At 40.6% G+C, this 14,389-nt stretch overlaps 1 protein-coding gene across 1 annotated transcript in view; it reads left to right on the top strand.

Moving 5' to 3' along the window:
- The first annotated feature begins 8,101 nt into the window (after window positions 1-8,101).
- The window catches only part of gpc4 (glypican 4), a 33,089-nt gene continuing 26,801 nt past the window's right edge, over window positions 8,102-14,389 (top strand). The window contains exon 1 of the mRNA XM_034121466.1: window positions 8,102-8,901. Coding sequence (XP_033977357.1) covers window positions 8,745-8,901 — 157 coding nt within the window. The 5' untranslated portion in view covers window positions 8,102-8,744. The remainder of the gene's footprint in view (window positions 8,902-14,389) is intronic.

Raw genomic sequence — 14,389 nt, 5'->3', positions numbered from 1 at the left:
ACCAACGCGGTTCCAGGGCCGGTTCGGAGCTAGAGCCTGAAAAGCACCGTTTTTTCCTGTTCACACCGCAGCGGAGCCGCCTCTAAGCTCCGGAATCCGGTTCGTTTCAAGCACCAAAAAATTGTCGGTCTAGAAGCAAGAACCGCATACGTCACGCTTACGTCAGAGGGGGGCGAGATTAACCTGAGCTAACAGATAAAGGCGAGTACGGCAAATAAAAGTTGTAACAAGCAGTAGTGCTGAGCAAAGTGACTAGAACGCAACCACACACTTTATAAAGTCAGTTAGTCACACTAACCAGGCTTCGTGTGATTCTGTTTATTCGTACCTTACTTTGACCATCCGTTCGCTGTTATTGATCATTGTGGAGAGCAGGCAGACGTTTTGTTTTGTATTATAGCAGCTATCGGATGGAATCAATACGGTTAGTGCTAGATCGTATACCTCCTGGGTTTTAGGCGGAAGTGACGTAACCTGCCACCCAGGACAAGAGACGAGCATGAATACATAATTTTTCCAGAAAAATATCATGAATATAATATTTTGAGAATTCATAACTTTGGAGGACAGCAGGCTATTACTAATATTTAAAAAAATATTTAAAAACTTTTACTACCAGATGTGCTGTCGACTTTTCGCTTCTCATCCACGATTACGTCACTTCCGCCGCCTAAAACCCAGGAGGTATACGATCTAGCACTAACCGAATCAATACATGGGCTGCACAGGTTGTCATATCCGACTATCACAAGTAGAATCATAATGAAAAATACGCCGGTAAAATGTGCCTGTAGAAAACGGCTTATGCCACAATAGGATAGCAACAAGTAGTCAAGATAGTCAGTTTAGCTTCGGTTGCTATGCTAACATAACCCATTTTATACCAGAGAAACTTTAATAACAGCGGTGTGATGCCAAACAGCGTCAATTCAGACTGAAACACATTCACTTATGGGGAATTGGAGATATGTATCAGCTGCTTGTGTGACAGTCAGACAGTGAATACTTTACAGCGGCCGCTGCCGTGTGAGCTAACCCGGAGCTAACGGGAGAATAAACTCCCGTGGAAGAGCAGCACTGCAGCGGTCGGTAAATGCCGCTGAAACACATTAATAAACAATGAACCACGGCACTCAGGAGAAAAGTATAAGGTTGGAGAAGTCGTTATTTAATTTAATCTGGCTTCGTATGATTAAAAGCAACACGATCATCGACCCGACGCAGTCCCCCATTGTTGTTGTTGTAGTGAGCGCCGTAACGCCGTTGGGGAGAAAATCAATGAAGTAAACGGTGACGTCATGACGCAGCAGCGGCAGCACCAGTCGGGCTCTGGGCGGTGTGAACAAAACGGGGGCTGAAAATAAAAACCGGTTCCGAACCGGAAAAGCTCTAGCACGGAGCTAGAACGGGAACCGCGTTGGTGTGAAAGGGGCATCAGTGGCAGCCATGATAAGAGCCGTTCGAATTCTCTAGATGAAAGGAAGGGAGGTTTCAAACTTCCTTTATAACCTTCTTTAGCTTAGGAACCACTAGACCTTCCTTTACGAAAGGAGAGGAGAAAATGCTGCCCCACAATGCCTTGCGGCCGCAGCATTTGCCGTCACACAACAGTCGGCCGTTCACGGAAACAACCGATTATGATCGAGAAAATTATATCATGAAAGTTACGGTGCTTATTAAGCATTTTAAAACGTATGTGGTAACTTGCCAAAGTGCTTTGTTTTGAACGTTCATCAGTATTATAATCAAAAAGAGACATTTGAACGTTAGTTTTTACTGAAATGATCAAATAAAGTCAACATTTCACAGTCTTTACTGAGCTGTGTGGGGGTTGTTCAACTTTTAAAAGATGATTGAATGGTGATATGGACTAACGTTTATAATAAATACATTTGTATTGATTTAAGATCTTTTCATACAATAATAGCTACCTACGTATTGGGATCATTTGTATTAATGTGGACCGGAGGGAGAGGGTGACGAGCATAAGTTTCACTTTCCTTTTTTATTTCAATTCCAACTTTAGTCATGAAGAATATGTTTCTCTGTTGTCCACGTTCATAAAGCATAAAACAACAGCATCAGAGCACGGTGCAGAGTCTCTAGATGAGTTTACAGTAGTCCCTCGTTCTTATTAAACATCCATGTTGTAGTCCGCTGTATAGAAAACTGTAGTTTCCCCACAGCAGCAGACGCACATTTATGACGTCCGCTGGCGCATCATAAACACGTCGGATAGTCAAAGTGCAGTCGGATTCTCAAAGCACCGCAGTCTCTTCTCCTAAATCCTTTTGAATTCTCCGATCCACTATCCCTTAACCCCGTGACGTTTCACACAGAGGTCAAGGAATAGACGATAGGGATAGACGATAGGAGCTGATTTTTGGACTATCCGACCGCAACCCAAATTTGTTTTTCCATTTTGATTAGCCCTAGGTGTTACTGATAACACTAACAACAGCTCTGTTCCATTCAGGTGCGTCAGTAAGCATGCAGAGTACCGGGAACACATGAACTGAATGCAGCCCTAATGAACGTGATTAGTCACACCTGTGTTTGTCACCAGAGACGGCTGCCATGAACGGACCTGTGATTACCGTTGGATCAAAATGAATGCCCATATGTTGTTTTTCTTTTTTTCAGTTAAATGATGATGGGGAAAGTACAATGTACAACTAAACATGTTTTTGGTTTTATGTTTTTTTGTTATGTCTGCATACGTTTTTCTTTATTGATGTGTCTAGTAAGAGCCGTGATGGGGCATGGTGGCTTGGCTTGCAGGCCCAGAATGTAATTGCTGTTTGTACTGTTGTGTGTTGAAATTTGACTTCAATAGTCTCAACTACTCATATTAAAATGAATATTGATTGGCAGTTTCAAGGAAGCCTATCTCCCAGAATGTTAAGACTGAACTTAATACACCTGTAAATTATGTTTTAAATCTTAATATTATAAGATAATATTATTCATGAATCAGCAAAAAGCCAAGATAAGGCTTTGAAAAAAATCCTTTCTTTACACAAAAGCAAGTTTATCTACGGCAAGTGTAACAACTGTCAGACTTTAATTCAAATATTGCTAAATCCGGATTGGTGCATAGAAGCATGTGACTTCACCTTCTTTGAAAAGAGCCCCACCCACTTACAACCAGTGTAAAGACCACTGACCAAAACAGGACGATCAGAAATCTGTAATTTAAAATAAGCAAAACTGAAATGTGTTTTCATGTCCTTTAACCTTAGAGCAGCTACACAATAAGTCCTACATGGAGGAGAGGAGTCACACCTGACTACACCCATTTAGGAGGGTGTGGTCTTCTGCTTCTTTACTTGTGACCACACTCTAAGCTGATGTAGTGCTGAGTTCTGAACTGTAAATGGCATTACAGGCAGGATTTTCACCCTGAGCCTGAAAAGTGAACCACCAATGCATCATGGAGTCTTTTGGGTTGTTTATTTTTCTCTTGCCTAACAGGTCAAACAGAGATATGGCGAGGTCATGTCAAGGTTCTTACTTTGCAGCAACAAAGTATCAATCAATATCATGAACAAACGCAGGCATCTAAGTAACACATCAGCAGTAAATGTCAGGTTTTGCTGTCAGTTCCTCAGAATCAAAGAGTGGAGGATACTTCCTAGACTTTGCACAGCTTTCAACAATCAGGCAGTGATCCATTGGACAAACAACAGATGCCTGTTTGTACACCAACAGTGGCCACAGTTCAGCAAATTGAAACGCAACATGTTTTGTTTAAGGGGAATGACGTCGACTTATTCCAAAGTGGAAAAACTCTATTATGCTTTCTGTTTAGGCATACAACCCACAGTTACAGTATTTGGAAAAGGCAGATCCTGCTACACTTGCCTGTTAGTTTCTGTTACGCTAGTTTTTATCGTGGATATATCGTGGGAGGCCCCCTCCGCAAGGTGAGGCCCCACGCAGTCTGCATGATCGGCCTGTAGGGAGGGACGACCCTGCTTAGGCATAGGCATGCTATAAACATCATGAGGGGTGTCTTTGCTAACAAAAACATACCTATTAAAGACTATAGTATGTACAATTTTAATGTAAAATCTTTCTTATTATTTTCTAAGGCAACAATCTTTAGTTACAAGACAAATGAGACAAACCCTTTTACGCGATAACGTAAGAAATGTTAAAATTGTACGTGTAGGGGTTTTACGTTAGCATTGTGCTAGACCTTTGAATCGCCAAACACATCTCGGATGGCATGGCAAAACTGTTGTTCTTAACATTATAATATGAAATCAAACTACAACCTTAACTGTAATCAGCAGCAGCCTATTCATATATTTTTTATTGTGAATAGAGAAAATAAAAACGTACTTATAAAGGTACAATTCTGCCAACCACAGCTAGCTTGTTCAGTTTAGTTTTTTTATTACAAGGGATTGATGTTGACAAAACAAACAAGAAGAAAACATTGACCAATCAAGGCTCTAAAGCGGGATTAAGAATGGTGACATCATCTTCCTACATAGCTAGCTAGCTAATTATTTAGCTCTAAATTTGAAAAAACTGTGACAGAAAAATGGCGAACAGCGTTGATGAGGTTGATGCACTTGTATGCGTTGTAATACGAATTAAAGAAATACGTTTTAACTATATATTTTTATATTTTGGGAAGAAAAACTATTTAGTTTTATTGTAACTGATTCTAACGGAATAGAAACTAAAATGCTTTGAAGGAAAGTGACGCAACAAGTTTTCCTGGTTTGTTGAAGGACATTTTGGAAAATGCATGTGTTCATTAACTGAGGTGACAGTCGGTAAGCTAAGTTGTTAAAGAAACCAAAAACATAAAATTAGATCACAAAAAAAACATCTGAAACACCCTTGAATGTTACATATTGACATATTGAGCAATTTTGGGTGGAATTTTCCTTTAACTGCAAGGAAAAAATATTAGTGAGAAAATGGATGGCAGGCTGCAGGGGTTATGAATAGGACACATGATGTTGCAAGTCTATATGTTACTTTATGTGCATTTCACCCTCTGATCCACTTCAAAGCCCTTCAGGAATCATATAATTTATGTTCCTCTGGAGTGTGCTGGTAGTTCTCCAAAGCCTCAAAGCAGCATGTGTTATTCTCTGGATCTGTATTTCTCACTCCTAGAAGATGATGAAGCATTCTGGGCATAAGACGTGCTCTCTGCATCTCTCTCTGTGGGGTTCCTACATTAAACCACATTAGTTTTCCCCCTGGAGTCACCTTAGCCAGGTAGCAGACGCCGCCCGCAGCTCCACAATGAGGTTCATTAGTCCTAATTGTTTGTTTTTTGTCTCCTTCCTTAAAGCCTGTCTGCTTTCTTAACAAGGTCAATCACTCACAGCTCCTCACATAACACGCCTGTCACTACAAACACACTTCAACATTTCTGTGTCCCAGCGCTCGGCTGTAACTTTTCACACCCACGCACCCTCTGCTCCCCAGATCCAGATAAAAACGCCATTGTTATCCAGCTGTGCTTTTCTCTCCTTGACTGGATTGCTGCCTTTAACATGGAAAAGAGAGGCTGATCATTAGGAGATGAGCAAACGCTGGCTGCAGAGAGAGCAGCTCACCCAGAATGAGTTGGGGGGGGGGGGGGGGGGGGGGGATGTTATACTCTGAATGCTAATGCAAGGCTGGAGAAAGGGCAAACAGGCCTATTGAAATGCAGAGTTCACATGTTTTCTTAGGGTAATATTGGGGCAATGTTGGAACGGCAAGCATTATGGGAGTGAAAGGTCAATTTGATGTTAGTCAGCAGGAACAGTGAGAATAGCTGACTATCAGGAATTGTTGCATTTTCTGCCTGAGTGATTGACTCCCTATGAATATGTATTTCATGGCCACACAAAGATGTTTGGGCTTGGGTACCTTGACAAGCCGGACAGTTCACCAAGCCTAGCATATGAATTAAAATAACAATAATATTCAGGTGCTTAAGTGCATCTGCTCCCCAGTCCAGTGCCATTTTTTTTTTTTACCAAGCTGGATGTTGGAATTCCTCTGCCAGAGAGAAAAGCCTGAGACATGTCACGTCGTTCAAAGCTCATTCACGTCTAATTACCATGGCACTGGACCATTTTCTTACCTTTTGTTGGCCCATTGAGGGGAGCGCCAGGCCCACGCTCTCCCATGCACACAGCTCCAGCATCCTCCTCCTCCTGCTCCTCAGAAACCCCTGGCTTCCCCTGCAGCAGCCGCAGTCACACAGAATGAATGGAGCCGCCTGAGGAATGTGGACACAAAAGGAGGAATGTCATTCTGCTGAGTGCTACCCCCCCAAACCAATGGACACACACACACACACACACACACACACACACACACACACACACACACACACACACACACACACACACACACACACACACACACACACACACACACACACACACACACACACACACACACACACACACACACACACACACACACACACACACACACACACAGCACCCCACAAGTCCAGGCATGTTTAAACGCAGGGGGTAAAAAGTCTTATTATGGCTTCTTTTTTTTTAATTAGGGCATTTACGTACAAGACATTTGCACAGTCCCATAATCGAGACTGAGTCAGAAAAGATTTCTAAAATGTTGCATTTCCTGTAGATTACGATTGACCAGAGGACACAGGAATGGATGAGTTCTAAGTTTGTTTTTACATTTCATTGATTGTCCTATCAGATAAGCTTCAATTACTTTTTTTCCAGTGTTATAAGAAGAAACAAGTAGCAATGAGGGCAAAGGTCATGGACAGAAAACAGCATGATGGCAGATTTAACAAACTGCTCCTGAGAACAGGGGAAAATAAAACACTGGTGCAAAAACACGAGAGAAATATGAATGAAGGAGACCAGAGATATTCTCAGACTAGGACATGGGGAACTTTTAAGTATCTGTTGAACAGATGGTCATTTGAAAAAGTAGCATTTGCTGACATTCAGGAATTATAAAGATGGCCAACTGTCAATGTTGCTGTAAACTCACCTAAAATGTCAGTTTCATTGGCTTATTTCAACAATGTGATCGCATGATTCCTTTTGATATAATTGCAGATCTGATGTAAGCTAGCTAGCTAATGTAGCTAACCTGGTCATTTGTAATATAGGCCTACTGAAAAAACACTTATAATTATTGAACAAACTAACTCTGCAATATTGACAGTTGGCCAACTTTGTAATCCATCAACAAGTGCTCCATTCCTAGCTGTGTGCATCAATGTGTGTATCACGTTTCCGTTGTGTTTGAGCTTTATGCAGCGCTTTAAGTAAATGCTGCTCATGTGTTATACATTTGATAATTCTTACAATGTCATTGTCATCTCAATCCAATTGTACAGCTCCCAGCAGACTGTTTACTGTGGTTTACAACACTGGCCGTACTATATGACAGGCAGCTGCATGTTGGTCTGACCTGTGTTTGTGTAAGGACCAGGCCTGTAATTTTGCCTCCATGGTTACTTTTAATATCAGCCAGCTTTTTAATCCCAGGCTTTTAAACAAACTAAGATGTATCGGATCATAAATGCTTAGCAGAAATAACACATTTGTAGGAAATATGTCTTCTGCTCTGATGTTATGTAAATCACTTTCATTTAATAAAAACATTTTGCGAGCAGTTTGTCGAATAAATAATGGCTTGTTGTTGAATTTCTCATCACGGACAACCTTCAATTACATAATTAAGTGGTTTTCAACCCTCTAATGATCCTTGGGGTACTTCCAAAGGGGGGCTAGGGAAAACAGTTTATCACCACTCATTATTATCACTTATTTAACATTAGGACAGACCTTCAGTTCAAAGGATTTTTATCTCTGTGGTTATCTCCTGTCTGACAGTAAAAACAGATAAGAATGCCCTCTCAAACACAGGTCAGATGGGGGTCTGCAGTGAAAGAGATTTGTGATTTTGAGGACTTTTGGGTATCTGGTGTTTCCTTTCCTTATGTTATGTGGCCCAACAATAAGTCTTCATGCCACAGAGTAGCTCCACCCTCAGCTCCAGTCCTGCTTTTTCAAGACTGGTTTCCACCAGTCTAGACATTATAGAAAGGGGAAAAGAGAGAGAGGGGTCCAGAGGATTTGAAGTCCCTGCTTCATGCTCCACCCCTGGTGTTCCTGTTTTCCAGGTCTTTGTCCCCGGAACTTGCACTCTCTCCTGGGTGTCCACTAGGGTTTTCTGCTCGCATCTGGATCCCAGTACGACTAGCCTACAGTCCAGTGTCCTACAGAAACCACGGCCTCTCCTCAAGTTTGGAAAGAAAGCAAGAAAAGAAAGGAAGAAAGAGGAAAAAGTCACCTTCTCGGCTACTTTTCCACCGTCTCTTCTCTCCCCTGGTTTATACGTCCGTCGCGGCTTTGAAGCAACAGTGTGATTCTGAGATTCTCGCCTCCAGTTAAAAACTTTTTTACATGTTTGAAAACTATCATTTCATCGCCTTTTTGTGTTTTTTTCGATTGAGTCTGGAACTCGACATGTATCGCATATTTCCGTGCTGTTAAACGAACGACGTTTGAGCAGTTTTCACGGTTATTTTCGGAGTTGTTCTCCCTGAAGTTGTGTAAGCGGTGGCCTGAGCTGTGAATGAAGTATCTGTTGAAGAAATCAGCGCGTCTCCATGAGGAAACTCAGCGTGGGAGTCGCTGAAACTCTGTGCTAGTTATACACACCTGAGCGACTATACTTTTTTATTTTTCACTTTTTGTGCTGTTGTTTTTAAGTGACACACCATGAAGCCGCTGTTGGTGTTGTGTGTAGTTTGCACGCTGGTTGTGTTGTGTGTGTCGATGACTGCGGAGCAAAAGTTGAAAAACTGCAACGACGTCCGCGCGGCGTACAGCTCCAAGGGCTTCAACGTCAACGATGTTCCCAACAAAGGAGTCAACGGTGAGTTTTATTTTATTTTAACAAGTTTAGCCCTGTTATTAACCTGAAAAACTGTAGTCTAGAAAGTAGTGTATCCCAAAGTGGGGGGCGAGGACCCCCCCATGGGTCCTACAGAGGTTCCCCGGTGGTCCTTAGGCAAAGGATAACTTTTAGGCTAGCAGCATTAGCATAATGTGGCACTGTAACGGTCAGGTTTTTGATTTAGCATTGTGAGCTTCTCAATTACAGACAACACTGTTAACTTGTCAAAAGTCATAACCAGTGTTGCAAGAAGTTCCTAACTACAAGTACAAATACTATGATTTTAAAGTACTCCACTACAAGTAAAAGTCCTGATTTCAAAATAGTACTTAAGTAAAAGTAGAAAAGCATTAGCTTAAAAATACTCTGAAAGTACAAAAAGTAAAAGTACTCATTCTGCACAATTACCTATTTCAGAATAATATAAAAATACAGAGCCTATTTTACATAACCACAGACTTATCAAAAGTAAAAGTACTGTTGATATTGGATATTTTCACAGTATTATATCGTTAGGTTGATTGTATCCTGTTTTTATTCATGTAAGAGCATTTTTATATGGTAGTTTGTAAGTATGGACCACATTTAGATACCAGTGTTGATTACAGTTTGAGTACAGTACTGCAATATACCATATCAGAATATAATGTGTTTTTGCTCATAACTCACTTAAAGGTTTTCCAGAGGCTTTTCATAAATACCAAATCTAAAATGTAATAACGTTTTGTCATTGACATGACAAATAAACTATGTCCCTACAACAAACAGTTAAACTGTCACTTTTAAACATGGACATTTTGTGCTTCTTTCAAAGTCTATGAAAACATGGTTCATCATGCATACATATTTTTTTCAACTGTTAAAAATTACAGTGCATTGTTAAGTTTGGGCGAAAGAAGCAGTGAAACATTTGGGCATGCATTCCTCAGTCTAAAAAGCCCCTCAAAGCTCCAGTGTTTAAATATAGTCCTCGTTTAGGAAATACTTGTAGGTGATTCATAACAATAAAGAGGTATAATAAACACACAGGCCGTGCTCCCAACTGAAAGAAGCCAGGCCTGTGTTTATTTTCAGGCTTCCTTAGTAGAGACTCTATGGTTGTGAAGTGCAGGCAGCCTGCCGTGATTTAGTAAACATTCCTGTGCATTGTGAACAAGGCTTTTGGATTTTATTCCTCTCTGCGCTTCTCAGATTTTTGTGGTTTTAAACATTTTCTGTGTAGGCACATGTTGTACTCCTACATCTGCAACCAGTCTAGATTGCAGGACAGGATGTTATGTAGCCACGAAGAGCGCATGGTAATAAATAGGAACCGCTATATTTATAGTCCGGCAGAGGTGAGAAGGCAAATCAATTTAACTAATCACAAGTTAAACCCAAGTGATGGAAACTTACATAGGGGGGCTTTTACACTGAAGGCTTGAGGGGGGAAGGGGGTTGGGGTTTGAAATTCCACTGTGCCTTGCATACTTTAAATCCCTCCCTTCTCTCATTTCCCTTTCATTTATATGGTGGTTAAAATGAATATGCGCAGACATATTCAAACCCCTAAATTCAGTCCAGTTTGGTTGCCAGTTTTGCAGTGGCTTCAGCATGACTTTCTTGTTCAAAACTACAGAAGTAGGTGACCCGGACATGGCCCCTGTCATGTTGGTGGCTTGTATTCTTTCTTTTTTAAAGGCATATTTCCCTAATTGGAATGAATAATTAGTCATTTCCAAACCTTCTCACCTTAAACCTTTCAGATGTTTAAGATGTTTTCACAGCTGACAAGGGTGTCCAACTTGTAAGTGTCCTCTTAATTGTACTGATGTCTTTTATTAGTTAACTCTGCATTGAAAGAGTATGTTCAGCCTGTCTTTTACACATCCCAAACATACAGGACAATTAAGTCCAATCATTAGAATTTGAGTTCATTAGAATTTGAGTCGGACATAACTGTCAAAGAAGCTGAGGACTTATCTTTTCCTGCATTTCACACACGTTTATAGGTCCTTTTGTTTTCTGCCTGTATGTCTTTGTGATGCTAAATATCATTGAGAGTACCCCAACATGTCTGCGTTAGTCTGACTTAATTGTCTTGCATCTCTGGGTTTTGAAAGAAGGATCTGAATGAAGGCCGTTTTATTGTGCAGGTTTGTATGCTATACACACGTGCCTTTTCCTTACAATAGGCTCCCGGTGTATGTCTGGGCCTCGGGCAGTGCCGACCTCAATGAGCAGCTCTTTGTCATTGAAAGAGACTGAGATAATTGATCCATAGAAAGCAACAAGGTCTACTGTCATTAAAGAGAGTTGGGGGTCTGCAGAAAGCAAAAAAAACATACGGAAGCTCTTCAAATGTTTCATGTTGCTGGGAAGGAATGCCTCCAGATTTGTCAGAGAATCAGTTCTACATTTTGTAATGCATGAACTCCAAACATGAGTTCTCTTCTTATCATAACGGAATCTGTACTCTAATTGAACTGGATGTGAGGTTACAGAAGGGTTAGACCCTTAATTTCCTGCATACTTAAACCACAATTTTAGTTTGAAAAGTTAATAACCGAAGTCGCAGATCATTGGAAAAGGCAGTTTCACTTCCAACATCTGCAGAATTTCAAATACTCAGTATAAGATGCAGTAAAATAACTTTGATCCACATAAGACTGCTGGATCAGAATATTTCCCTGAAATAATGGGCCCCTGTGATACAATCCAACCATAACTGTGCAGACTTTTGGAGCAGACGCACTTTGAAAATTATACAGTATCTCTGCAAGTTGTCACAGAAGGAGTTTTTAACATGTTTACCTCCTTTGATACACGCATCATAAATCAGGTTGGTGGAATAATATGAGTCTTATTGGAAACACAGGATTCAATCTTGTGTTTCATAACCACAGACATCTTGTATTATTGTTGGCAGCGCAGAGATAAGAATGTTTGTTACCATTTAAATTACCAACGGGCTCAGCCAAAGCCAGACTTTAGATTCGGAAAAGATGTTTTAATGCAGTTAAACTAAAATGGAAACCCTGATTACTTTGGCATAGACAGAACTAAGTCATACAGAGGAAGAGCAGTTGAAAATTCCTCGTTGATCCCATGGAATCAATCTCTTACCGCTCACGTGGCAGCAGTTCAAGACCTCATTTCAAACTTTTCTTGTCTCGGAGGATGATTTGTTGAGGGCCTGTGGTTGAATACCTCACTTAAATGGGAAATAAATGAAGATCTAATGATGACAGATAAATAATGATAGTAATCGGATAGAATGTAAATGGTGGTTTAACTCACTGAACCTATCTGCTAATGGAGAGTTGCAATCCTAAACCCCATAAATAAGTTGGCATTTCAGCATTTCCTGGTAGTCTTGACTACTACTTTTTTAATGTGTTCAGATGCCTGTAATAAGGTCTGTGTTTATTACAAGCTTTTTGAGATTTTCACGTTTTGTTCTAGAACTTAAATACGTGAGAAAATACGACACTTATGAATGTCTGAAGCTTTTTCGAGTCTAAAAAATGGATTGTTAACTAGTAACACGAAACACCAGTCCAAATGTACCTTAGCGGTGGTGATGTAAAGCCATGCAACTGGGATGTAGTATGTTTTATAGCCTAAGCTTATATAGCATATTCACTTCTGGTCATGGCATTTATGCTACAACTTCTATACAAATATATCAATATGTGGAGATTATCCTGCTGAACAAAACAAGGCTTATAAACGTGTATTTGTCGTAGAGAATATTTTCTGTAATATTCCAAAATCCAATTGAAAAATCCCTTTTGACTTCTGCTGAGAGACCCCTTGCTGTGCTTACTTTAGGGTCAGCCTACAAAAATAGGTCATCACTGCACCCACTGTAGTGTTTATTTTTTCTTAACAGTTATATTTGATACCGTGATAAATGTTCAAAGGTATCCGCTAAGTAGGGTTACACAGTTGCAACATGGACTCTTCAGGCTCACAGCCGTTAACACTGACCAGATTGGTATCTGCCATGTCAAAGGCTACTACATCGCAGGGCTGGACACTGCGTACTGCTCTTCAAGGGAAATCTGTTTTGGTTTACTCTGGCAGTGGGGCTTGATGTCATGCTTCAGGTATGGAACAATGGCAGAGATCAAAGAGAAGAGGGTCGTTTTTCCCTCCCTTCAGCACGAGGAGCGTCCCCGGCTCATAATCAGTTCAGTGCATTATGACTGAAACTCAAAGCGTGCATGACCTCAGTGCGTTGGCCTCCCGGTAAGCTTGAGACATTCTGCAGCCTCTCATTTTGAGAACTCCTTCCCCCATAGCCGGTGGCTGCAAGCCCTGCATCTTCACGGTTCGGGAAATAACAGGTTGTGTTATTGCAATGACATTCAGCAGATAAGATAAGAGCAGGGAACTAGGGCACACACACTCGTCTGCAGGAGCTTTTATAGCTCAAAGACCAATATTTGAGCGGCTCTGCTCCGTTCAACTGAAACCTGGTATTTTAACACCTGTAATAATTAACTAATAAACCCGCAGCCAAGTGTCTTACTCACCTCGCAAGGTCAATCCCATAAAACTCAAACTGCCCTCTTTGTTTTATGTGAAACACTTTGCGAGTCTTATCATTAAGAACCACTTCGGTGCTGTTCTCAGCAACGGCATTTAATTTGCCAGTCATTTTAGAAAGTGGTAGTTATAAAATGACAGTCTCTGTAATAGTTGTAGCTTGGCCAAATGGAAAATTCTCACAAAAAGACCCAAAGCAGCTAACTGAAACAGAAAGGTGAGGTTTCATGATAAGGGCATTGTTCATCCTGATATCTGTTTTAGAAACATGCAGCTTCTTCCTGTTCCTGCAGCCAGGGAGGGTCAGGAGTCCAAAACAGATAAAGTAGTTTATGTTGTAGCAGATATAGAATCAAACGGTAAAGTGATGAAGAGTATCCAATGGTGGCTTTTAAAATGTGCAAATTGGTTTGTTGTGTGTTGAGATGTGGATCTGTTTTTGTACACTTTCTTGAAGACATATTATGTTTGTCAAAAGAACAAATAAATGTAAGGACGTGTTAGAAGTTGTTCAAGAAATTGACAAGATGCTTTACATTGTACTTTTTCTTATTTGAAAACGCAGTATATTTTAACTTCCCAAATTTTCAACAATTATAACTGCGGGCTATCTTTTCAAAAGATACGACACCGTTACATGCTCCTTTTCTTCTTTCTCAATTAGTACATAAAAGAAGACCAATGTTTAAAGCGCAAACTGGTTTCGAGCCAGGCATAGAGGATCAAACAGATTCAGGTGTGTCATTTAATCTACGTCCCACCCATAGGTGTGGTCACAACCAACGGTAAATCCACACATTCGAGCCTCCCTCATCATGATAGTAATAAGGAAAGACTCTCAGTGCAGTAAAACTACATTTAGGATTAGACTTCAAAAAACATTACACCAGTAGCAAATGCACGAGTCTTGAATCTGTGGTAAACGTAATACTTT

This window comes from Trematomus bernacchii, unplaced genomic scaffold (assembly GCF_902827165.1).
Source record: "Trematomus bernacchii unplaced genomic scaffold, fTreBer1.1, whole genome shotgun sequence".
In the NCBI taxonomy this organism is placed as follows: Eukaryota; Metazoa; Chordata; class Actinopteri; order Perciformes; family Nototheniidae; genus Trematomus; species Trematomus bernacchii.
This window is presented reverse-complemented; position numbering and strand designations above follow the sequence as displayed.